The sequence below is a fragment of the Lotus japonicus genome, chromosome 5 (genome assembly GCF_012489685.1).
Source record: "Lotus japonicus ecotype B-129 chromosome 5, LjGifu_v1.2".
Taxonomy (NCBI): domain Eukaryota; kingdom Viridiplantae; phylum Streptophyta; class Magnoliopsida; order Fabales; family Fabaceae; genus Lotus; species Lotus japonicus.
In genome coordinates this window covers 17,549,753-17,576,440 of record NC_080045.1, presented here as the reverse complement: position 1 = coordinate 17,576,440, position 26,688 = coordinate 17,549,753, and the positions used below count along the sequence as shown (strand labels likewise).

The 26,688-nt window shown below is 35.6% G+C and overlaps 2 protein-coding genes and 1 long non-coding RNA gene across 8 annotated transcripts; 1 reads left to right on the top strand and 2 right to left on the bottom strand.

The window, feature by feature from the left end:
* Window positions 1–4,751: 4,751 nt before the first annotated feature.
* LOC130716636 (ABSCISIC ACID-INSENSITIVE 5-like protein 2) lies at window positions 4,752–10,009 on the bottom strand. The gene is made up of 4 exons (XM_057566617.1): window positions 9,836–10,009; window positions 8,067–8,985; window positions 7,889–7,960; window positions 4,752–5,077 (listed from the first exon to the last, which is right to left on the bottom strand). The coding sequence occupies exons 2-4, from the start codon at window positions 8,859–8,861 to the stop codon at window positions 4,997–4,999; spliced, it is 948 nt and encodes a 315-aa protein (XP_057422600.1). The 5' UTR covers window positions 8,862–8,985; window positions 9,836–10,009; the 3' UTR covers window positions 4,752–4,996.
* Window positions 10,010–11,205: 1,196 nt separating this feature from the next.
* LOC130721487 (uncharacterized) lies at window positions 11,206–14,988 on the bottom strand. Of its 5 annotated transcripts, none has more exons than XR_009013471.1 (4): window positions 14,766–14,987; window positions 14,240–14,520; window positions 11,763–14,137; window positions 11,206–11,501 (listed from the first exon to the last, which is right to left on the bottom strand). It is a non-coding gene; the product is annotated as an uncharacterized LOC130721487 (long non-coding RNA). The 5 variants fall into 5 exon arrangements; XR_009013474.1 differs by lacking the exon at window positions 11,206–11,501 and having other exon boundaries at window positions 11,508–11,959; window positions 12,227–14,137; window positions 14,766–14,988; XR_009013473.1 differs by lacking the exon at window positions 11,206–11,501 and having other exon boundaries at window positions 11,508–12,307; window positions 13,985–14,137; window positions 14,766–14,975.
* Window positions 14,989–18,492: 3,504 nt separating this feature from the next.
* On the top strand, window positions 18,493–25,516 carry LOC130717249 (protein FAR-RED ELONGATED HYPOCOTYL 3). 2 transcript variants are annotated; one of them, XM_057567413.1, is made up of 9 exons: window positions 18,493–18,684; window positions 21,769–23,974; window positions 24,048–24,104; window positions 24,310–24,381; window positions 24,461–24,523; window positions 24,607–24,675; window positions 24,753–24,797; window positions 24,978–25,030; window positions 25,159–25,516. In XM_057567413.1, exons 2-9 carry the CDS (start codon window positions 21,806–21,808, stop codon window positions 25,178–25,180), a joined length of 2,550 nt encoding a protein of 849 aa, XP_057423396.1. In that variant the 5' UTR covers window positions 18,493–18,684; window positions 21,769–21,805; the 3' UTR covers window positions 25,181–25,516. The 2 variants fall into 2 exon arrangements, with proteins under 2 accessions (XP_057423396.1, XP_057423397.1); XM_057567414.1 differs by having other exon boundaries at window positions 18,494–18,684; window positions 24,978–25,057.
* Window positions 25,517–26,688: the final 1,172 nt, after the last annotated feature.

Genomic DNA, 26,688 nt, shown 5'->3' with positions numbered 1-26,688 from the left:
AATTTCAATTTGAGCAATTTCAGATCAGATCCAGATTCCAGAGATACTACCAAGTATCAACTTACCAAGAAGTCAAGAATGTTTTCCATTGCTTTTCTCATGCGAAAGAGCATGTTCACTTCATCCTTGCGATTTCACATCAGAATCGATTGATGAAGATGAACAGGCTATTTCGGATCAGAGAAGCATGGAGCCACGGAGGATGAACCGATTTCAGAGGCTTAGGGTTTGAGTCTTTGAGATGCGTGAGACTGTGAGGGAAGAAGGCAAGAAGCTCATGCAGATGCTGTTGCACTGTGGAGTGTGGTGGTGGAGTGGCTAGACCGCTAGGGTTTGAGATGTGTGAGGGTGCAGAGGATGGCGGCGCAGAGGATAAGGAGAAGGGTGGTGGCGGCTAGGGTTTGGAGTTTGGAGAGAAGAAGAAGGGGAGAAGGGTGGTGGTGACGGGTTTGAGAGGTAGGGTTTCTGGGTTTGAGAGAAGAAGAAGAAGAAGAGGAGAAGGGTGGGGACGACGGCGGGTTTGAGAGAAGAAGAAGAAGAGGAAGAAGTGAAGAGAAAGAGAGAGGAGCCGGACGGCTAGGGTTTGGAGTTTGGAGAAGAAGAAGGGGAGAAGGGTGGTGGTGGCGGGTTTGAGAGGTAGGGTTTCTGGGTTTGAGAGAAGAAGAAGAAGAGGAGAAGGGTGGGGACGGCGGCGGGTTTGAGAGAAGAAGAAGAAGAGGAAGAAGTGAAGAGAAAGAGAGAGGAGCCGGATTATTAGGTTTAGTTTGGGTTGGGTTTGGGCCGGGTGAATTTTTTTTTTTATAGGTTTAGTTTGGGTTGGGTTTGGGCCGGGTGAAATTTTTTTTTTTATATTGGGTTCGGTCGGTTCGGTCGGACCAGGCTCCAAACCGTAACCGACCGAACCAACCCAAATGGAGCCGGTTTTTCTCCATTACTCAACCCGCCACCCGACCCGACCGAACCGAGAAGGCCTTTTTTGGTAGCGGGCCGGTCGGTTTCGGTCGGGCCCAAAAAAGTTGGACAGACTGTTTCCACAAGAGATTAAAACCATGGAAGGGCTAGAGGTTTGGAGAGTTGGGTCGAGGTTGGTGGCATGGTGTTTTTCTATTCTGATGGTGAATGCTTCGGGAGGAATTTAGCAGGTTTTGGAAACCATATGCGTTTACTGGTTGTTCGAACCGAGAACATAGATGTGCGGTATGGTACCTAGAGTAAAGGGATCGCAATGTGAGAATTGAGAGAGACAGAGAGAGCGTGTAACCACCTAGAGAGAGAATGTAACTGAATTTCAAATTTGTTATTTCTCAAATGTGCTAAGAGTCCCTTACAATTGGTAACCGCTCCATATTTATAGGGTCGGGGTTGGGCCTTGTGCCCGTAACCGCCCTTGGTGGGCCAATTGGACCTCTCGGGGGAGGCCCAAATTCCCTAACTCACTCACCGCCCTGAGGCAAGCGCCATTGGGGCCCTCGCCCAGTCCACTGGTATATGTTGTCTAATACGTTTTGGCTTTAAAATATTCTATTTAATTACCGGCTTCAAGCCTTCAACAAGTTGCTTTGCTTCTTCAAAGTCACATAAAAATTGTGGCTAAGGTGTTTCTTGGAATATTAGGATTTGCAGTGTTATATGCCGTTACCTTAAAAAGAATATTTCAAAATTCTTAAATCTAACGATATATAACAATGGTGCTTCTTAAATTTAACGACATATAACAATGGTGCATTGGTGGACCAAGAAAATAAGTGGCCACCCTAGTGGGCACCAATAACGAGATGTTACAAATTATGCATTAATTGAAATGTTAATTAGTTTATTATTTTAGTTGTATAAACAAGTAAAATTATCTTCAACTAAGCACTAATAACAATCATAATTTCAAAAAAAAAACAGTATTAATTATTTATTAAATTTTTATTGATATTATTATTTATATTATTTATTAAAATTATAATTTAAATACACTTAAAATTTTTTGTAAGAACATGATATAATAAATGATTTGATAAGAACATGATATGATAAATGATTGGAAAAGAACATGATATGATAAGAGCATGATAGACTTTTATCCTATCCTGCGTTTGAGGTGAACATGATATTGATAGGATATGATAAAAACAATGAAAAATGTTTCAAATTTTCCTTTGAAATAAAAAATTCAAAAAATTCATAAGTTGATATCTTATCCATTTTCCGATGTAGCAAAAAAAGTTGATATCTTATCCTGTCAGGATAATTTCTATCCTAACTACACCTTCATGATAACTTTTACACATGATAGACATGAAAGGATAAGGGACAAGATAGTGTTATCATATCATGCTGACGCAACAAACAATATATTACAAAAGGATATAATTGATGTTATTCTATCATGTTTGCTTATCATGTCCGCTAAACGAGCCCTAAATGTATATATAAGCATTATTGACTTGAATTATGCATTAATAACAATACTAATTAGTTATTAATTTTCAATAAAATCATTAATGTACAACTAGAAATACATTTAAAAATATATTAAATATCAAAATTTGTAATTAAATTTAGTTATAACATTTGTAATTAAACTAGAAATATTTGTAAATATCAAAATATTATTAAGTTATAATTTTCTAATTCCATTATAATATATTAAATGGACTACATTCTAGTAATTATTGGTTGCATGATTGATATTATCGATCCCTGGACCTCCCCCTACCCAACTCATATGTCATCAGCTCCTACCACTTAAGCTATCCTACGAGGACATATATTTCATTATTTATAATTTCTTTCTTACTTGTTGTCTGGTGAATACTATATAATGAAGTAGTTTTTGCCACTAGTTTCACATTACAAAATAGAGTTCAAAAGTGAAACTCTTACAAAATGTCTTTTCGAACTCCTCAACATTTTCTATTTGGGATTTTATTCATTGTTTTGGTTCTATCTTCAGGTAAGAAGAATAAAGTGATTTTCATGTTGTACGTTCTATTTTGAATATATAATCAACAAGTAAATTGAAGAATGAAATTTGTGGTCATAATTCAAAGTCAATCCATGAGTTTTATGTAAGTGAGATTTGTAACAATAGCTTTTAGAATTTTCAATACTTCTTTTTATTTTATTTTTCATAATATCTTGGTATTTAATATGGATATTCACCATATTATGATTAAATTTAAAGTTCACATACAAAAAATAAGAGATCATGTGCTGAAATTTGTGAAATTTCTTTTTGTTGTAGGTCTAGTAACAAAAGCAGAATTGCACGACTGCGTATATTTAGGCCTTTGCATCATCAACCTCAAAACATGCAATGAAAAATGCATTTCTAGAGGATATCTTAGGGGTGAATGTCTTGCTACATTGCCTCCTCTTGATGGGCCTTGTTGTTGTGTTAAAAAATGATGTATATCGTACCTCAAAACAGTTATGAAATTAATTAATAAAAATATATTTGAATAAAGTTGAAGTTATGATTAGATTTAATACCTCTTTTATAATTGTTCACTTAAGGGTCCATGTTAAGTTGATTTAAATCGTCCATCGCTGGAAAAAAAAGGTTTGATTATTTTTATCCCAACTAGAATCGTGGTGGGACGATGAGAATAAACAAAATAAATAAATGAAATAGAGTATATTATAGTATAAAAGAATATGGTATATGTATCGTACGGGTATAAGTATAGAGTCGCCACTAATTTATTAAGGAAAATTCAAACCCTCAAAATAGATAGAAAGACTGGTCAGCAATAGAGTTCTCGATTAGAGAGTCATATACGAGTGGGGAAGTTATAACACGCCATGACGTCCGTGAAAACGGTTACCTTCGATTAGTTATGTTAATTCCAATAACTTTAAAAACATTCACTTTACCTACAAGGAGAAGATTTTATTTTTCGTATTTTATAATAATATTTACAAAAGAGGGGAAAATTGTTTATATTTTAGAGTGTCTGACGGGAATTAACTCCCGACCTACATATTATTGAAGAAGAGACATCAAGGCTACATAAGTCTAACGAATTAAGTGGCAATGGCCAATTCAGGCTTACACTAAGGCACAAAATATGAAGTTCTCTCATATAAGTTCACACAAGAGAAATCTATGTCCTTGTCAAACAAGCCGCACCAATTACAAAGTCTAAGAAACAGTCAAATGTTGGGATATAGCAGCCGAAATGATAAAGAAACTAATCAGTGTGACTGCTTCAGCTCTAAAACTCCACTAATTCAGAGGGTCACTCACTGTCTCTATGCCTCAATGGGATACCTGAGTGCTTAAGTTCAAACTGGAATCAGGGAACATGAAGGGGAAAGGAATGTCTGATCTATTAGTAGCCCTCCAAACAGCTTGCGGAAAAAGAAAACTTAAGAAGTACCATGTTAATGTTTGGATACACAGTGGTTTTCCACCTTGAAGCTAAAATCACAGTGGATAAAAGCAACTTCCCTTAACTTTTGCGACTGTCCATCATGATTTTGACCACGTCGTGGTTTTTTCACCGTATATCCAAGCACTATATCTATATATACATCTATAGTAAAAAAAAATCCATGTTAGCAACCATTCTCCTTTTGGTCTTGAGCCCCTAAGGTTAAAATGCTGGCTCCGCCACTTAGTCTATTGGGAGCTTTAATAGTATGCATTAGACCGAATTCATATTCTTTAAGAACAACCTCATTTTCCAGTAGCTTAAAAAAATTGAAAGGCAACAAGCATGGTGGTATCCCCAAGATTTCATAATAAACTCAACCCATGATTAAAAAGGCAGTATAATATGAATGGTAAAACTACAATGTTCCCCAGGAAATTTTGACCACAAGGAATTCACTGAGGTGTTATGATTAAACAAACCAAAAAATAAAAACAAATAAGCCACTAAATGCAAATGCATCAAATAGCTATTCCTGAGACCACAAGGTAGTTGTCAACTCAACTTAAACTAGAAGAAACATCCCCTGATGCTCATATCTACAAAACTCTAACTTATAGTTACAGATGTCAGAATAAAGCTGATGAAGTTCGTCGAATCTGATATCGAGGTTCAGGAGGTGGAGCACTGGAGAACATGGTCTCTAGCTCCTGCAAGTTAAGGAGAAAACTTAGTAAACTAGTCTAAAATATGTAACAAGTAAGCATGCATCAGAGATGGATAACATCAAACTACGTGCAACAAAACTTAACAAACAAGGTTTTAGTAGAGTACGATAGCTGCATGAAGGATTTATAATCTATAAGTAAACCCTTTCAACTTTCAAGACTTACATTGCAGGAGAGGAGTCTGGAATGCAGTACAAACAAATGGAAGAAAACAATCATATCAACCAACCTACTGAGTATTAACTATGTCAGATGGCAACTCATGGTACTCTAAGAAGCGAAATTGTCATAAGGTAGAGGACATTAGTACGATAGACAAATTCTGTAACTTGTAAAACTCTCCCAAGTGAGATACTGATAGGATTCAACTAATAAATGGAGAAAAAAATTAAGGAAACCTGCAGTTTATTAAGTCTGTATGAAAACAGAAACAACAAAAGAAAGAACAAATGAACAATTCGAGAGTGCTCTGCTCCCTCAAGGCCTAGTCCAGTCTAATTCCAGCCTACCCCTCTCTTCCACTCTCCCAACTATTAGTCCCCTCTCAAATGGTCTCACGTGTGGCATGCCACACACCACTGCCAGCTTCCCTAATTCTGCTACTGGTTCTGATTGGGTGCATCACATCGCACCTATACGTCCTCCTCCTCCTGTACACTTGCAGGATTGGAGGGCTCTTAGTTTGGGTCTGGGTTGTATCAGATACACTTAAGTATCTTTGAATAATTTCTTTGAAATAATCCAAACTGTCAATGACCAACCCTCCAATAAGTTTAGGTTGTTGGGCAAAATCTCAAATGGTTTTGTGACATTCCCTCACACAAGTGCCCATTGGGCTTCCCACCACTGGAACTCAATTTTTTTTTTTACTTAATCGAACTCCTGACTCAAATATTTTTCTGAACAAGTTCTGTTAATATATCTGCATGAGGGAAATTTTTCCAGTACTTCTGTAGCTCTACTCTAGTACATACTCCCTAATCTTAAAGCAAGACACCTGGCATGTATGGTAAGTTATATTTATTAGTTATTCCCAATTTTTTATTTTGTTTTATAAAATTAAAAGAGGAGAGTAACTCTCACATTGTGAGAGTGGATGTACTGAATCAGTACTTCTGTAGTACTAAAGTGACAATAGAAGAGATGCATGGATACATGACATCAGGATAGTAGTGCTGACTTTGTAATTATTTTAAAAAGTTCATCAATGTGATAAGACTTGCTTGTGCTCCCTACTCAAGATCAAGCTAAAGAAAACCAGCTTTCTCAAACCTTACCAATGCTCCAGTTTCTGCTCCTAAAGGAAGCAGTTTTTTTATTTTTTTCATGTTAATGAAGTAATTAGCCACTGAAGATGAGGTATATGGCTACACCAAAAAAAAGAAGGAGTAAAAGAATTCTCAAACTTAAAAGAATTCCAAAGTATCATTATCTTTATTGAGAAACAAATACTCATTTGAATAGCTCAGATATTATAAAATTCATAGTTAGCCAAATAAAAGGGGGGGAAAACGAAAGAAAAGTAGAGGAAAGAGGGAAAGAATATAACTCCAGATTTGAAGTTCTAAAATGCATGAATTTTTACTAAATATATCAAGGATATCATGTTACTAATGCTCCATTCCTACTTCATTTTAGTTTACTACAATTAACTTTGAGAGCCCAAAGGAATTCCTAACTCCAACAATATGTCACAAAAACCCTTAAAGGGTTATTTCAGTGATTTGCAATCCCAACTTAATTTGCAGCAGAGGTGCAATTAAGCAAAGCATCACAGAATAGTTTTGTCATAAACATAAGCAAGCTCGCTAATTCAAGTATGCCCCTGTGACATTATTCAAGACTTGGATGATGAAAAAAAGAGAAATCCAATTCCCTCAGCACTGCCCCAAAAGATAAAGGACATTTATTAAGGTAAAAATAACTCTTTTTCCCCTCACTTTGCAGTTTGTATTTTCTCAACTTATAATTTCTCCAAGCCAAAATTAAAGAACTATCGGTGTATATTGGATTTTAATTTAACCACAGGGCTCTGAGAAGTGATTTATGAGTTGCTGCAAAATATATTATACATATTCAACGGGATAAGGGAGTGAGTTGGGTGGTTTGATGGAGGATGAATGTTAGAACCAGATGTTTTATTGATGATAAACCCTAATTCCCAAACTGAGAATCACGGCAGAGTACAAGAGAAAGAGTCCACACTCAATCTCAAGAGAGTCCACACCCTCTTCCTAGGCCCCAAAACCCAAAATGAACTAAAAGATACCCCTAACTCTCTAATGTCTGTTATTTATAGGCTACATACCTCAATAACATTCTAACTAACTCACTAAGTATAACTAACTAACTAACTAACCCCTAACCTTGAGTTCCTATCAATGAACCTCCAACATCATCAACGCAGCCAAAGTCTTAACGACTTGGGTTGGTGCCAATTTAGCTACATGTAACATGCTAATTGGTTCAAATAACAGTGAACAAAAGTATGGACAAGACAGTAAAGGAACGCACATTCCACAGTCAAGGAGAAAATTCTACGTATTTATTGATAACTCTTGACTTAAAACCAGCAAAAAATGTGCAGTCTCCTGACAGTATCACAGTAACACCATAAGATGCAAAATTGTAAAGAAGTAATATAATCATAAGAATAGAAGCGCGGATCGTCCATGTCTATTCTGTAGATGAACTCAGTGAAAAAGAGATATTGCTTAAGGTACATTCAGCACTTAGAATTAAGCAAAAAAAATTTGAATGGAACAAAACTAGAAATTCAAAGAGAAATCTAACCTTCTGTTTCCTCAGCTTTTCATTTTCCTCTTCCAGACGCGAGACTTTGTTCTCCAATTCAGTTGTGTAAGCCTGTGTATAATTAACATTGAGGTCAAGGATTTCCACTGAGGGGAAATGCTTTAAAACGAATAAGAACCTGATAACATGGCATTCAATAGAAAGAGAGAAACCTCACTTGTTTTCTTGCTCTTGAACGGGCAGCAGATTCCCGATTCTTGATCATCCTCTTCTGCCTCCTCTCAACAGTCTTCTCCACCATGTCTTCCGGCGTGCTCCGTTTTCTCCCCGGTTTCTTTGTATCTGACAAGGCTCCTGTCCCAGGTGAAGGCAATGCCACCTGACCATCCACAAATGGAACATCCATCTGAGCACCTGCCCCCATGTGTAATGGCTGTGGTATACTCTGGCCAGGCATATAAATCCCAATTAAATTTTGTTGTGGATGCAGATATTGCGGTTGCGGATACTGTATCCATGGACCAGGTGGAGGAAACTGAGATGCAGCAACATTTGAATCAATACCGACCAAAGGACCGGTATTCTTTCTATTAGAAGATGCTTCAGAAACTACCCCGGCTTTCACCAAGAAATCCTCCAATGTCATCTCTCCCAAAGTCGGCTGTCTCTCTTGAGACTTCTTCTCGTTATTATCTTTGCTCTGTTGGATATCCCTCCAAACCTCATCAACTGTCTTCTTGCTCAGTGCACCAGTTAACGGCAGACTAGCGTGACGCGGCCGCGCGTCAGCTTGACCGGCTTGAGCCGTGTCCTCATTGTCCATGCCGATGGATTGATTTGCCTCGGCATTTGATACATTTTTAAGAAGCTCATCAAGGTTCATACAACTTAACGGCTCGCCTAATTGATTCTGAACTTCATCAAGCGTAAGACTGTACATCGAGTTTTGCCTCACCAAAGGCTGGAGTTGTGAATGTTTTCCATTATTGTCAGCACCACTTTGAGACACCATAGTTTGGATCCCCAGTAACCAGTCATTAGTATTAACAACTCACTTCATATTTCATACCCTTTTACCACCAAAAGACTAAATGCAACAGATTCAAATCTACGCTCATTGCCCACACGATCAAAACCTGACAAATACAAATTTTGAAATTAGCAATTAAGTGGTGATCAACTTATAGTTCACATTATTCTAAGTAACGACAAGCCTAGCATGGAGGGATGAAACAACCTATACAATAAAATGAGGTTATTATTGATTTACTTAACATGTTAACTGCAGGGTAAATATCCTTTTCCTCACAGTTTTTATTTTAAATCTCTTTAAAACAAAGGAATAAAAAAATTACAGCCCAGAGACAGTAAGATAATCAACTTCAAAACTGAGAATCTTCAAGGGTGAAACAGAACACAAATTCAACAGGATATTATAGAAATATAAATGGTCAGAAATTTGAGCAAATGAAATGATAGTCATTCTCAAAGACAGAAAACAAAAAGAGATTCTTCCATTTCTCTCCATATAAGAACACTGATCCCTTGCATGCAGGCTCAAAACCCTGCACAAACAGATACCTCAACTAAATTTCCATTCAAAACCACAACAGGTCCTTTGGAAATTGGAAATTGTTCACTCCAAAAGCCCATTTCCCCATAAAAATTAAAAAAAGGGAAATTGAAAAGTGGAAAGAAGAGGAATAAAAAATGCATGCCCAGAATTCAAAAAAAAAAACTTTCAATACAAATTGGAGAACAGAGGAGGAAAACAGAAAGAAGGCCCATTTGCATGCAACCAGTTTCAGTGACACTGTTGAAAAACACAAGAAAATACCTCAAAAAAAGGTGAAATCAGACCCAATACAGTTTTTTTCAAATGCAGTGACAAAGTTCAATTTTTCAAAACCAGAATGAGGAAAAAATCAAGATGATATAGCATGCTCTGATTTTTTGAGAAAGAGAATAATCAAAACTCAAGGGTACCTTGTTAGAGATAGACACCGATCTGAGACAGAGAATGAGGGAACAGAGCAATGGGATTAAGGAACAAGTCGATGAACAAACCTCCACAACTGTGTCTGTGTTTGTGTTGTGCATGTACAATGTATTCAGTGGAGAGAGAGAGAGAGAGAGAGAATCCAAATGAGAAAGGCCCAGTTTCCTTACAAGGAAATAAAGTTTTATTAGTATTGTTTCCTTTTATTGGAAACTAGTATATCGACCCGTGCCATGATGCACGGGTAGGTTTTTTTTCTGAAAATTTTTAAAATTATTATATTTAAAATAATTGTGGTAAAATTATATTTGAATTAATTATTAAATATTTCTAATCTTTTTTTTGAAAAGATATTTTTCTAATCTTTAAACTCTCTTGTGCTTGTTATGTGGCTAAGTAATATAGTACAATTAATTTCCAAAATCATATTAACCTGACGACAATAAAAATAAAAATTTAGATTATAAAAATAATATCTTAAATACAATAAAATGATAACCATTTCATATTTGAGAATGGTGATATAAACAGACATTTTACCGGTGATTCTCTATCAAAAAATGAAGTAGTTGCCACATTTTTCCTTATGTTTTTTTTTTATTGTATTGATATATATATATAGGGGCGTATCGCGTGAGAGCAATGTTTATGAAATAATGGTATTGCTTCAACTCCTTCAACTTTTATGGGGTGTTAAGAATCAGAAATTTGATCATTGTATCATATATATAATTCATTTTTTAAAAAAAGCTGAGTATAATTCTTCAAAATTATAAAAATTAAATTAGGAAAAGAATTTATAATGATAAATTACCCTATAATTTTAACATAAATAATTATAGAAATGTAAACTGTAATTATATTAATGTTATCAAAACTCTGTACCACTGACTTTAATTTGTACATTTACTCCTAAATTATTATACTCACTCGAATTTGATATTTAATTTTGAAACTTAAATGACACTTTGATTAAAATATTGCAACCTCATTAGTTAAGCTATATCAAATTTCTGATTCTAAACACCCAATAAAAGTTGCTGCAAAGGAAGCCAGAAATAGAAGAGTTTTGATTAATTCAAACCCAATTCCTTTTTTATTTCATTTATATACAATTCGTATTTTTTTTTCCTACTATACATCTCATTTTTTCTCTTCTCTTCTTATCTCTCACTTGGTGTGATTAGTGTAATAGGATGTGAAAGAATGTTTATTTGAAATGCAACAGCTCATTCATATTAGATGTCTTATGTCCTAACTGATTTTTTCTTGGACAAATCTAAGTTATATACTCATACCTAATTCTAGCTGTTAAAGTCCAAGCGAGAAGAGGATGAAAAAATCAAGAAAAGCTGAATCCAGTATGTGCTCAACATATAAAATTGAATAGATTCATATTACTGCATTAACTATAATCAGTTAAGCTAATTGTAGAAGCAACGTGTTCAGAAAACACAGCAGTCTGCATTATACTATTACAATGTTATTTGGTTTAAGAAATCAAAGTGACTATATCCTGGCATGGAAAACTACTTATAAAATTACAATCTATACTAATAACCAGGTCATTTCCAGCTTTGCCTTCAAATTTTTAAACTTAGAGTACTCAAGCATTCATGAGGTGCCATCATCTGATCTCTTTCTATATCTCACCTAAAAGTGAAGAAACACAGTAAAAAATTAGTTAGTTACAAATTGACACTCTAAGAACATGTTACACTACATCCATGTTACAATCATTAGATTACTATATGTGTTATTAAAAAGGGTTACAATTTTAGAATCACCAAGAAACTCCATAATTTTTAGAATCACCTAGAAGCTCTTTGAGAGCTTGCTATAGGATACTGAGATGTTTTCAATCAGATGAAGAGCGTATAAAATCAAACAAAGAAAGTACATTGAAGTGCATACTTTTAGACATGACAAACTGTATTTTATTTCACTGGAAAATTGTAAGATCATTCAACCGAAATCAACTTTGTTCTCCTTCAGAGGGAAGCTTATCCTACTGATGGCCACAAATTTTGAGATCATCCTCCTACTATTCCAGTAGCTCATCCATAGCCTTTAGGAGCTCTTCAATCCTCTGAAAGCTTATGTAGCTTTGCCTACATTCCAAACAAAAACAAACACACAACAGCAATTAGATAATAACTTTAGACGCCCAATTAAAAGAAAACCATAAGCATAACCCAAAAACATAAGGGTCTAGGCAACATGACACAAAAGAAAAACAAAAAAAAAATCTTGGCAACACTTAAGACCCAAAAGCCAAAAATTGAAACATATTTGATGAAATAACAATCCACATAACAACCATAGTAACATTCCATATTTAAATCATCATAGCTCATATCATATAGACCAATTCTCACCAAGCCACTTATAAGGCCTAGCAGTATCATACTCAATGTGAATGACTCTTTTTCCACTCCCGTAAATAGCATCAACACAATCTGAACCAAAGTGTTCACGTAGTTCAACATCAGAATCACATTATTTTTAGCTCTATTTCAAGAGCAGTAGATATTAAAGAGCTATGTGAGTCAGTATATAGAACTGAAAAGGCAGCAGTTCAACACCTCTTAAAAATAAAATCATGTGAGGCACCATGTCATCCATGGATACCAACAATCTCATCTCTTACTAATTACAGAAGCTCCACAAATCCTCTAACACTGTTATTGCAACTTCAGGTTTTGGAATACTAAAATGAAACAATGATCACTATGTGATGAACACCTTTGCCGACTTCATTGAAAGTTTCACATGTGCCACAACGGTGAAAATTTATGGGGTAGGTGCAGTGTAATAGTGCAGTGCATTTTATAGTGCAACACATATTTTAATAACATGGATTCTGGAATAAAGCAAATGGTGCTTCTGTTTCCTTTAAAGTATCATTGTTATCCCCATTTACTTAAAATGAACCATCAAATATAAAGGTATACATAAGAAAAAGGAGACTATGCCTCATGAAATCCTTAGTAGCAATTTAAGAAGCAAATCTGTAATCAAAGGAAAGAAGGTATACAATTAAATAGAAATTTTTAATAAGTCAAGGAAAGAAGATGATAAACCAAGTTATCAATAAGCTTTGAGGATGTAAACATCCAATCTACTAATTGAGAACCTTAATATGTCAATTAATATAGGTCTATGCAGAGTGTTGTCTCTTGGTTATGTATCGGGTGGACTGGGTAGTGTTGTTTGCTTTGGTTCCGTAGTTGCAGGGTCTCTTTTCTGTTTTCCCCTGCTTCTGTGTGTTCCTGGCTTGCTATTTTTTGTACTGGATTGGAATACTCCTAGTATTCCCTATTTATTATAATATACATATATACTTTACTGATTAAAAAAAAAAACTCCCCCCTCCAAGTCAAAAACCCAATGTGATCATTAATGCCATGTCCAACTTCATAAATTTGAGAAATGAAAAAACTATTACTTGCTACTATCAAACTTGACCATATTATAAAAAGTAAAATTATAAAGGTAAAAAATGCTAAACATGTTTTCCATCCCAATCTGTTTTAAATAAAAGAGAAAACAACGAAAGAGTAACCAAACACCCTATTATATTAATTATGCCTAAGAAATATAGAAAATTGTTCCAATTTTTCTAATCTGTAATCCAAACCCAAGAATAATTAATATATAAGTAATCATAATATATCAAAGGAAAAGACTAAGCATCAGATTTATAAAAGTCACTCTCAAGTCTCAACGCATGAGAAACTGAGCTCTTCACAACAATTAGAGCTTCACTCGAGCAAGAAAAAAGAATGTATATAGAGCTTTAGTTAAACTAATAGGCACCTAACATGAAACACATCAAACTCACCTAGATGAGTACTATCTAGCAGTAAACTCTTGCAGCACATACATCTTAATTATCTATGTATGATTCCATATGGAACTGTATAGGCAAAGACCAAATAATTTTGAAATGAAAGTGTTCTCCAAAAAGCCCCCTAAAGTTCATGGAAATAGATTACATTCAATGTAGAAATGATCTTCTGAGAAGGAAATGCAAATTGGACAGCATTACAGCTTAATTGGACAAAAAACAGTTATCAGTAAAGGAAACCCCCTAACTCGTCCATATGATAAGAATAAAAAGGAGTAACACATACTTTTAGAAGCAAGAAAAAACGAATACATCCTTTCAACATAGTGTAGTGTCCCAAAGTCTCCTCTTCATGTTTATAGAGTCAAATTCATTATCTACTAACTTTACTCTTTCTCACAAACCATCGCTGCCTCACCCTTAATCGCTAAATCCTCACCTTGTGAAAAAAAAATCATGAATTAAAAGGTGGAGTAAGAATGGTGAAGACGGCCTTGCAATTATATAGTAGAGAAGCACAGAGAGATTAAAGAATTCATACCTGATGCAATTAGAACTATCACTCCAATCTGGACATAGTTTTTGTAATTGTTACTGAGGAAAATCTTAGATGCTAGGATTAGTTGATGGATTCAGTTGCAAAACAACTCCATCGGATCATCTCCATTAATAGTACACCAAGAAAAGGTTGCATGCAAAATAAAGAAGATGATACTTTTATAACAGAAATCAAGCCCACCGCCCCACCCCCAATCTTTCCAAGAGAAGCTCCCTTCCGCCACCTTCATCGCCTCCTCCAACTTTGTCTTCAAGAAATCCAGCCTGCGATCCATCCAAAAATAAGATTTAATCAACGAAAAGATGAGATGAAAACAAATGGTTAAGAGAAGGCAGAGGAAAAGGACGAGTTCAGAGAAGAAAGAGATCACAGGGATGATGAAGAAAATATATTGATGAACAAATTTTATGCGCTACAGGGAGAAAAGTGAAAGATATAAGAGACATTTAAATTTCAAAGTATAATGAAGGTGGGTAGATGCAAATCAAATTGAATAAATAATCCTTACCATCACACATGAAGCGCGAGATTCAAATCTAAGCACTCAATTAATGGCAGCGTGCTATGAGATTTCAAGCTTTCAGAGCACATGGATAGAGTAGGCGGCTAGAAGGGATAGGGCTCCTGAGAGTATACGTAAAGCTTTCTCTATTTTTACTCTCTCATAATTGGTTGTTGTGGGTGGTTTGGATAAACCAATAAAGATAAATTAATAACTCCATAACCAAATACACACGTTTGCCCCTGCAGATGAATGATGAAATTAAAAAATTTGAAACAACACATGTTGATTGGCTGCCTTGGACGGTTAGAGATAAAGTAGGGAATGATAACCTAAACCTAGGTTTAAAAATTTGTTTACTTTTTAATAATTTTTCAAATACAGTCTCGAAATCAGAGTCAGACCTGCTGAAGATCAACCTATCTACCACGTGTTAAAATTCAAACCTTGTCAAAAATAGTATTACGAATTTCATTTAGAATTTTTTTTAATGTTTCTGCTAACGTGGCGCAAAATGGGGGTGGGTTCCTCTAGTGACACATGGCAAACTTTCCTTCTAATGAGTTCTCATTTTATTTATATTGAGATGCTATTTAATACTTTTTCTCATTTTTTATTAGTACTTTTTGTTTGGGAACAAGTAAGGGGAAGTTGTAGCATGTGGGCAGTCTCATATAGTAACCATGAACTCCATCTACATTTACATGTAGATAACAAAAATTGAGAACCTATCTATTTTAATCATGATCTAATTATAGAGGTGGCAATGTGGGTCAATCTGTCTCGTCTTACCTTCAACTTGTTAAAAAACTGGTGAGGTGGGGTGGCTCGTTTTCTTTAGTATGGGTTGGAATCTCTAACCCGTCTTATATCTGGTTGAGTTGACGGGTTAGCCCGTCAAATGATGATAATTGAAAAATAATAACTTGCGGGTAAGGTAACCTGAAAGTTACATGAGAAAGAGGGAAAAAGAGAAAACTTCTAATAGAAAGAAAATGTAAACATTTCGAGAACGATGACATATATACAATTGGTTTACATGCAGCTACTAATAACAACTTCTCAACTAAGTAATCAAATGCACATAGAAAAAGTTAACCGACATAACGAACTTTTACTAAGTCAGTTATCTTTACATGCCCTCGCAAGTGAGGGCTTGGCGTGAACCCTGAGTTTGGTTCTAAAATAATGAGAAAGTATTAAGGAAACTGCCATGGTAAATATATCAGCCACTTGAAAGGAAGTAGGAATGTGAACCACAATAACATACTTTTGAGCAACTTCAAGAGCAAATTGTTTCATTCAAGAATACAATATGGGATTGGATGTAAGGTAAACAACACTAACATTGTCACAATGAATGGTTGGAGGAGAAGAAAGAGTGTCCCGGGGATCACTTAAGATGGAACAAATTCACAAAATCTTAGTAAATAGTAATAGCAAGTGCCAAACAACGATATTTTTCCTCTATGCTAGAACATGCTACAACTAATTGTTTCTTAGTCGCTCAAGAGATAATATTACCTCCAACTTAAACACACATGCCATAGGAAGAGTGATAATCATCAGGGTCTGAACCTCAATCATAGTCATCAAAAGCATTGATAGAATTGTAGTTAGTATTGAACATATCGCACGATAAGTCTCCGAATACGGTCCGAAATTTTCCCCAAGTGATGCATATCACATGCTTCTATCATTTTGGCTATGATCACTTGTGAATCGTAAAAATCGCTCACAAATCATAGGTATCGAATTGGTTTTGTGAATCATACAAGATAGGAAGTCGCAACGTCCAGGGTGCTTTTGACTTATTTTTCGTTTCGAACCTATTTCGTGACTCGGTTTTCTGCAACTAACGTGAGTGCAAGACCATCCTTTATCCTCGTCTTCTTGTGTCGTCGCCTAAACGCTTCTCCGATGGTGTCCTCATCCTCTAAGCTACCTTGCGTCGTCACTACACTATTTTCCGCTTGCGTCACCGTCGGTTGAATTTCTAGCGAACGAAGAAAGAAGAAAAAGGAAAGATGTTTCCGTTACGGAAAGAGGTTATGGTATGAACAAAAAATCAAAGCTGAGCTGTACATTTTTATCTAGAAGCTACTATGCACTATGCCAAATTGAATAATACTTTGACGTCCAAAGTCTTGTCGTTTTCACCATGTTTCAGTTTCAATTTTTTATTTATGATTATCTCACTCTCAAAAATTATAAATTTGTGTTTATATTTTACATACTTACTTTTAAAATAATATTTAATAATATAAAATAACTAATATATTTTTACTATTATAACCTTTTACATTTTAAATTTAGTTTTATTAATGGCATGAAATTTTAATTATTTTGAAGTATATCTATATGATTTGTTAGTTTATTATTCTATTTATGACTTAAATTTTTTGTATCAATAATTTATAGGCAATGTAGAGCAAGATATGAAGGCCATGGGTGGAAGATGCACTTTACTATCTTCCAATGAGGTTCGAAAGGATATTCCTAAATTGGCACTAATAAATCCATAGGCTATCTGAGGACGAGTGATGGTAACATATTGTCAGGCCGCAAGAGGATAAAACTTTGGGGGATCATCCACATCGGGCTAACATGAGCAAATCACAAGTGGATTAGACACCACACTTCACCCAAAACCTTAAGACATTAGGTGTATGAGTCCTCTCACTTATAAAGTGATCATCATTCCTCTAATCATCCAATGTGAGACTTCTTTACTCACACTTGACATCCCAACACATATTGTTATGCTTCAACCTATAAAGAGAGAAGGATCCTCAAATGTTGAACCAGAAAAAACAAATAGCTTTAGGCCAGAAGTAATTGGAGTAACAAAAGGCTTACATATTGATTCGAGCTTTCTTGAGCAGACGTTTGACTTAAAAGACCACCATATGGTGTGCGAGTAGCTCCAATGCTAATGAAGTAGTGAAACCAAAGAGATAAAAGGTATGGTTGAGCTTGTCAAACTAAGCACGTGGTGTTTGTTTCAAACCATAGAGTGACTTTTCAAGTTTGCACACTAGGTGAGAAGACTCTTTTTATAAATTCAGGTGGTTGTTGCATCAACACATCCTTAGTGAGATTTTCATTTCGAAATACATTGTTAAAATCAGATTGCCTAATAGGCCACTACTGCATAAGAGCCGATGTATGGACAATTTTGATTGTTGTTGGCTTGACAATAAAACCAAATGATTCATTATAACCAAATCTAGTTTTTTTTTTTATAAAACATTTTGGCAACTAGTATTTCCTTTTGCTTATTGGGGAACCATCAAAATTGTATTTGGTGCCAAAGACCCATTTACAACCAATGGCTTCACGTTTGGGTGATAACTTTACAAGAGACCATGTACCATTGCGCATAAGAGCTTGATACTCCTTAGTGCTCATGCATAGAAGCCAACTAGTAACTCTGTAAGAAATGAACTCCTCACACCAAAAATGCCCGAGAAACTTGAAATTCATCTCCCATTCTGATCATGAAGGGCTCCGCCCGCACTAATCTTGTTCGCACCTAGAAGTCATCCCTAGTTGAAAACTCAATATTCCCAGGAATTGCAGGTAACAAAGTTTTAAAAAGACCCAAACATCCATAAAGTGCGGGCAATGGCTATCCATGTTGAGCATGTATTAAAATCTGGAGAGCGGGAAATGACGTGGCAAAAGAAAAGGAAAATAAAAAAGAAATATTATATAAAAGCGAAGGTAGGCGACACGTGCGAGCGTGGCGGTGAGATAGAGAAGCATCGAGTGAAAGGGGATTGGTAAACCAAGGGAATAGAGTGCGTTTGGAAACCCTAGGCATCACACGCTCATGCTCCGAGCGTGACTTTTCCTTCCCATCTCTATCTCTATTTCTGATCATCACCAATCTTCAATCTTCTCCTTCTTTTTCCCTTCCCAGGTATATACTATTACTATACTCTTCAATTCACGCACGCTCCAGAAAGCGCGTTCTTCTTTTCTCTATTTCGATGTGTTGTTCTTGTTCTTGTTCTTGTTCTTGTTCGATTGTTACTTAATTACTTACAATTTTTTTGATTTTTTTTTTAATTTTTTATGATGTGTGCTTTGTTGTGACTTGTGAGTTGGGTACTGTGTGTGAGATGGCAGTTTATTCATTATTCAACCTTGTTTGGTGAGTTGGAAATGTTAGCTTAGAATCATTAGTTAGTGAGTGAGCGGAGTCGTCGCGAGTTAGCTTGAATTGGAATGATGGGTTAGTTTATTTTATTGGGGTTTAATTTAACAAAATTTTGAAATTAAAAGGGTGGAATGAGTAAGTTACTACGGCTCTATCGAATTTTATGCACTCTATGAGAGATGGATTTGATAATGTGTGGAAGAATTTATGTGTCGGGAGAAAATGGAATTGCGTTATGTTTAGAAATTGGAGTTGCCATTTTTGGTTTGAGATCTGTTGTGAATCTGCAAGATCAATTGTTCTTTGGTTGGAGATTGAACCCTTTTTGAGGTTTTCTGAAGTGATACTAACTCAAAGAAATGAGATAATTGCCAATTCTAGCTGATGTTTTTTAGCATCTATATGTATATAGTTAAATTATATAAAAAAATTCAGTGTAGTGGTCATCCTGCTATGTGCTATACTGCTATAGCAGTCTTGGGTCCGGCCGCTATGCGCTGCTATGTGGGATTGATAACTATATAATTATTGGCACAATTTCTCTTATAGCTATTTCTGGGGTTTCTATGCTATGCTACAAACCTACACCATGTTGTATCTAGTTATGTTTTTGTCCACCTTATGGTAAACTGCTTTACATTAGGAGGATAACAAATTTTCTTAGGCAATAAAAGGTACACTATATGAAACACTATTGTAAAGGATCTCTTCAATGCCTGCATATCAGGTAAAGACACACCCTGAAGAGAGCATGAGTAGAAACTTTGACTTTATAAGTGCATTATAGTAAATCTATTTTTCAGGTTCTTACTCTACAAAGATAGAGATATTTTCTGTTATAAGAGTTCTTTGGAAAATAAAGACTAACATTCCTTCATTTGGACAACAGTGCTCAATATTTCCTGTTACTCGAATTCACCGGTCCATTAGATCTTTCTCCGATAGTTTATGTTGTCTCTGCTAATGCTGGTTCTAGTTATCATCTTTTCCTACACTATTGTGCTCCTGTTGAAGTTACACGGTGTAAATTTTTGTATGCTTTCAGTGAATGCTAGAATTGTGCTGTTATCTTGAAACTTGTTTGTACCACTAATTATGGACTATTGAGCCTTTGAGAAGAGTAAGGAGGGCAATGCTTTTTAAGTAGATCTGAAAAGTTCTTAGTTTCCTATTTTATGGTGGAAAAGAAACACTAACGTTGTCTCTGTGGCACAAGCCTCTCTATGGTGTTTAGCTAGTTGTTTTATAGGTTTTCTTTGTTAGTGAAAGCAATTTAATGGCTTTACTTCATTGATGATTTTTTCGTATTGTTTTTCATTCTTCCTTGTTTCTTTAAAGAGGGTTTCTTGTTCTTCTAATTGTCCTCTATCTTATAGTTATTTTTCTAAAGGACAACCTGGTGCTATATGCCGGGGTCCAGGGAAGGGGTCAGATCTATTGTGGGTCTTTTTGAAGCAACCTTACTTTACATTTGCAAGAGGCTGATTCCATGACTTGAATCCATGAGTGACCTCTTAGTCACATACGTTAACCGATAAGAACCTCGGGAGAACCATACCACAAAAGTTAGCTGTTGTAGTTGGAGAGCCCAAGGCCTTTTAAACCCCACATTAGAATCCCATACTTCAAATGTGGGAGGCAAGTCCCATGCCCGCAATTGGGGTCCCTAACATCCCACCACGCACCGCAACCCCGCCGCCCATGCAGGCTGGCTGTGCACTAACCCTTTGACTAGTCCCGGGCGCACAGTGCAATGCCGGCGTCACCAATTGATAAGAACCTTGGGAGAACCATACCACAAACTGACAAAAGCTAGCTGTTTTAGCTGGAGAGCCCAAGGCCTTATAAACCCCACATTAGAATTACAAATTATACTTAAAACATTCCTTCATTCATACAATCAGTTTGATTCCTATGATTTACATTTCCCTCTATTTCTCCTTCACTTAATATGATAGATCCAAGATGCCTAAATTGTTTTATTTTGCATGACCTTCAATGTTTTACCTCCAAGCTAGTGCTAGCCTGTGTCTTGTTTAGCAAGTAATTTCTGTGGATGTTCAGATCTTGTCTATTGAACATTCAGAAAGGACACTTCTATTATGAAGCTGAAGTACTCTAGATCTGGGTTTTAAACCCTCTCTATTTCTTCTGGATTTTCTATGTCACCTGACAACTAGAATAATCTTCCTTTTGACATGCCCCATCCATGCTTCTATTTGGTGAATTTGGTTGGAGTGTAATACATATTTTAAAGCTGCTTTATTTGTCTCAGCTGTTAATTTGGAATAGATTCTGGTGATTAGCATAAGTTTGATATAAAGTGCACAGTCTTTTTAAGAATTTCCCTGAAAGATATGTAGAGAGTTGGACAGCTTTGTTCCATTCATGTTTTCTACTTTTTGTTATTTTTCCTTTTTCTCATTTTCTGAGATTTCCTTATCCTCCAGTTAGTTGATTAACTATCAGGTCTTTGTTTTGTGCAACTTTCCCAAATTGAACAGAGAAAAAAATGACTTATTTCTTTGGATTATTGGCTTGTTTTCTAGATCATATTGGAGAATCATGGACCGTGTCTACAATTTGTCTTGCCCCTACTCTTCTCTAAGTTATGGACCTTTTGTATGATTGTTGTCGCAAATTCTTTACAAATTTATAGTAATTGTCTGCTGGATATAATAAAGTTATACTGTTATTGTGAGTTAAATTTTCTTGTCATGGTCTATGTTGTTTTTATTTTGCTCGCTTGAAAGCCCATAATCACATAGGGCTGCAATATATACATTAATTAGATGTAACTGATCTACTTAATGACTCCTCATATTTTCTGTTTATCATTTTCAGTACCCTTAAAATCATCAAGCAGAAAGCTGTTCTCATCATGGATATAGATCTCAGGTTACCCTCTGGTGAACATGATAAAGAGGATGAAGAAACAACTACAATTGATAACATGTTGGAGGGCGAAGAAAAGTTGCATAATGGAGGCATAGACAGCAGAAATATGGTTGATGCTGGTATTGAGGTACATGCTCTAAATGGTGGAGATTTGAATTCACCCTCAGTTGATATGGTAATGTTTAAGGAAGATACAAATCTTGAGCCACTTTCTGGCATGGAATTTGAGTCTCATGGGGAGGCATATTCTTTCTACCAAGAATATGCACGGTCAATGGGATTCAACACTGCAATACAAAATAGTCGCCGTTCAAAAACATCAAGAGAATTTATAGATGCAAAGTTCGCTTGTTCCAGATATGGAACAAAACGGGAGTATGACAAATCATTCAATCGACCACGTGCACGACAGAACAAGCAAGATTCTGAAAATTCAACTGGTCGAAGATCCTGTTCTAAGACTGATTGTAAAGCCAGCATGCATGTAAAAAGAAAACCAGATGGAAAATGGGTTATACATAGCTTCGTGAAGGAGCATAATCATGAGCTCTTACCAGCCCAAGCAGTCAGTGAACAAACAAGAAGAATGTATGCTGCGATGGCTAGGCAGTTTGCTGAATACAAAACTGTGGTTGGTCTCAAGAATGAGAAGAATCCATTTGATAAAGGTCGCAATTTGGGCCTGGAGTTGGGAGAGGCTAAACTTATGCTCGATTTTTTTATACAGATGCAAAATATGAATTCTAACTTCTTTTATGCAGTAGATCTTGGTGAGGATCAGCGTCTGAAAAGTTTTGTATGGATCGATGCTAAAAGTAGGCATGACTATACCAACTTTTGCGATGTAGTGTCGTTTGATACCACCTATATTAGGAACAAGTATAAGATGCCTCTTGGTCTTTTTGTTGGAGTGAACCAGCACTACCAATTTATATTACTTGGGTGTGCCTTGATATCAGATGAAAGTGCCACAACTTTTTCCTGGCTGTTCCGGACGTGGCTGAAAGGAGTTGGTGGTCAAGCTCCGAAAGTGATAATTACTGACCATGACCAGACTTTAAAGTCAGTTATTTCAGAGATCTTTCCTAATGCTTGCCATTGTGTTTGCTTATGGCATGTATTGGGGAAGGTATCTGAAAATTTAGCTCCTGTAATTAAAAAACAAGATAATTTTATGGCAAAGTTTGAAAAGTGCATATTTAGGTCATTGACCGGTGATGACTTTGAAAAGAGATGGAGAAAAATTGTTGATAGATTTGAACTTCAAGAGGATGAATGCATGCAGTCATTGTTTGAAGATCGTAAGTTATGGGCACCAACATTCATGAGGGATGTTTTCTTAGGTGGTATGTCTACTGCACATCGATCTGAAAGTGTAAATTCCTTCTTTGACAAATATGTTCATAAGAAGACCTCTGTGCAAGATTTTGTCAAACTGTATGAAGCAATCTTGCAAGACAGGTATGAAGAGGAAGCAAAAGCTGATTCTGATACTTGGAATAAAGTGGCGACATTAAAAACTCCTTCACCTTTAGAGAAGAGTGTTGCTGGTATTTGCACACATGCTATATTCAAAAAGATTCAAGCTGAGGTTATTGGTGCAGTTGCTTGCCATCCTAAAATTGACAGGCAGGATGAGACAATCATTGTTCACAGGGTTCATGATATGGAAACAAATAAAGACTTCTTTGTTGTGGTGAATGAAGTAAAATCAGAGGTGTCTTGTATATGTCGCTTATTTGAATATAAAGGTTATCTTTGTCGACATGCATTGGTGGTTCTTCAATACTCAGGCCAATCAGTGTTCCCATCTCAATATATTTTGAAACGGTGGACAAAAGATGCAAAGGTCAGGAATATAATGGGAGAAGAATCTGATCATATGCTGGCAAGGGTGCAACGATACAATGATTTATGTCAGCGAGCACTAAAACTGAGTGAAGAGGGATCATTATCTCAAGAGAGTTATAGTCTTGCATTCCATGCGCTGAATGAAGCACACAAAGCTTGTGTGGGTTTTAACAATTCTAGTAAGAGTCCCGCAGAAGCTGGTATGTCAGGGGCTCATGGTCAGCTTTCTACTGAAGAAGATACACAGAGTAGAAATGTGGGCAAGTCAAACAAAAAGAAGAATCCAACTAAAAAGAAAAAGGTTTGTTGTTTCTATTAACTTGACTTCTACATTTTTATGTTTTTGCTATCATGACCTCCCTTTTGAATTGCAGATGAACTCTGAGGCAGAAGTGATGACTGTTGGGGCACTAGACAACTTGCAACCAATGGTTTGCCCCCTTCTTTTAGTTAACCCCGTTCAAAGAGTGTTTGATATTCTAGTCTCAGGGTTCATGTTGGGATTTTCAATTTTTGTGAGCATAGAGGAAAAAAAGTTATGGAACATTTTAGTGGGAATGTCAACGTCGTTAAATAGATATGTGTCTGCTTGCTTGAATTCAACTTCATTTCGTTTGAAAGGAATTTTTTTTGTAGGACAAATTCAGTACAAGAGCTGCAGTAACCCTTGAAGGTTATTATGGGACGCAACAGAGTGTGCAGGGGATGGTATGATATGATACACTTAGTTCTAATATTTTCTTAGTCACGTTCAGTAAGTGAACATTTTATTTGATGGTTTGTTTAGTTGAACTTAATGGGGCCAACACGTGATGATTACTACGGAAATCAACAGACTCTACAGGGGCTGGTGAGTAGAAGAAATTGTGATTACATTTTGTTAAATATGTCTTGGCTGTGAAATAATTAATATAGAGTGTTATATGTATGTAGGGACCAATGAGTTCCATAGCAAACAGCCATGATGGTTATTATGGTGCACACCAGAACATGCCTGGTTTGGTATAGTTCACAAAAGCTAAGGATAGTATTCTGTCCTTCTTAATGTTTCATAAATCTGACACGGTTGAAACTTGCAGGCACAGCTGGATTTTTTGCGCACTAGTTTCACCTATGGAATTCGGGTTAGTGTTGTAATTTAAACTCTTTTAGATTATGTTACTATTTGAATGTGGCAAGACGGTGAAACCTAATTGGATGTCTGCATAAAACATATTAGGTGATCAAATTCATAGTTATAAAACTCTTAACTTCTTTCTTTCTGAAGAACACTTTTGTAGTAATTGCTTCTTCCCCTGTGGCAGGATGATCCTAATGTGAGACCAGGACAGTTGCATGAGGATCCATCAAGACATGCGTGAGTGCCACTATCCTTTAAATTAAGGTAGTTGATATTTTGAGTCAACCCTAATGTTCTTTTATGATTAAATGAGTATTTGTTGTTTATGAATAGTTGAAGCAGTGACTCACATGATTCAAATGTAGGTTGGGGAAACGAGGACTGTAAGCAGTGCTCATCTGGTGTAGAAAATGGAATATCTAAAAGCCCGATTGAGGTCAAAACGGAAAGCCTCAACATCCATTGTTTGTAAGATAATGCTGTTATATCGATAAATATAGGATGTATTATAAAATATTAATAGATGGTGTAATTTAAGGTTTTAGCGTTCAACCTTTTGTAGAGATTGTTGTATTATATAAGCTTATTCTTTAGGAAACCGGGTAAATTGTAAGTATAAAGTATTTGTCAGGAAGTATTCGTTTGCTTTTTCTTATTCATATTAGTTCAAATGAAGAGTGGAACTCATTCATTTATAATTTCAGTTTCCTGTCGTTCCTCTCAGTTGATCTTTTTTGTGGAAAAATTAAAAGTAGAGAGATAAAAAGAGGAAAAACAAGACTAGGAGGATGTCAAATTCCTTTCAGTTCTTGCTTAACTCGTTTGAAAACTGAGCTCTTTTTGATAGTTCAAATTTGACTTGCTACTAAGGGCGTTGTTTGTTTTAAAGTTAAGGGCAATGTCATGTAATTAAATTATCAGGTAACTTGCTCCTTCATATGTTTTAAATTTGACTAAAATGAGGTTTTACTGGAAAAAGAGATAGATAGAAGTAATATAAAAATCTAGAAGCTTATAAGATGTATTACTTGAGAAATTTTGTCTATATGGGTGTGTATTTTTGATAATCATCCCATTTCTGCTTTCAATGTTTTTTTCTTTCTTTCTAAATTCTAGGTTTTAACATGTTAAAATTTTGTGTCTGTCACTCTTTTCATGTGATTTAAAATTCAAATATGTAGGCTCTTTGAATATTTACAAATAGAGAGATAAATACAAAATTTCGATTGACATTGTCAATTACTTGAGAGAATCCAAATTCATATAGTAACATGGCTTTGATAAAATAGGAATTGACTCATTAATACTGATCCGGGCTACAAAGGATTTGTCTAAATCAATTATGAAGTTGATTTAACCTCATCCTAGCAATCAATAAAATTATCTATAAAAAAATATTTTGTAATTACTTATCTTAAATTCTATTGAAAAAAATTTAAATCACCCCTTGTAGGCGAATCACATGCTTTACTCTGAATGTAGATCATTATTGTTGCTCAACCTTCAGGCTCTCCAACCGATTTCCACACCTTTATTTACTCACTTGCCAACCTAACTGCATACGGCTAAGCGTGTTTTAATCAATGGCAATTATTAAAAGTGAACACAAGAAAGACCAAACAGCATATGCATAAAAAAATTAGAGTGCTGGTCAGACCAGTGAGTTATTCTGACATCAATCCCTTATATATTTAACTATATCATCAGAACTCATCCCATGCAAATTAAATCTTGTATCTAAATTTTAGATATATGGGCATAGCTTAAATTTTCCAAAAACAAAATCCACTACCACGCTTTTCTGACAACACCTACAACTTGTATCAACTCTACAGTTTGTGGCGGTGACGGTAACAATTAAAAATCGCCACAAATTATAAGTGTCGTCAGAAAAA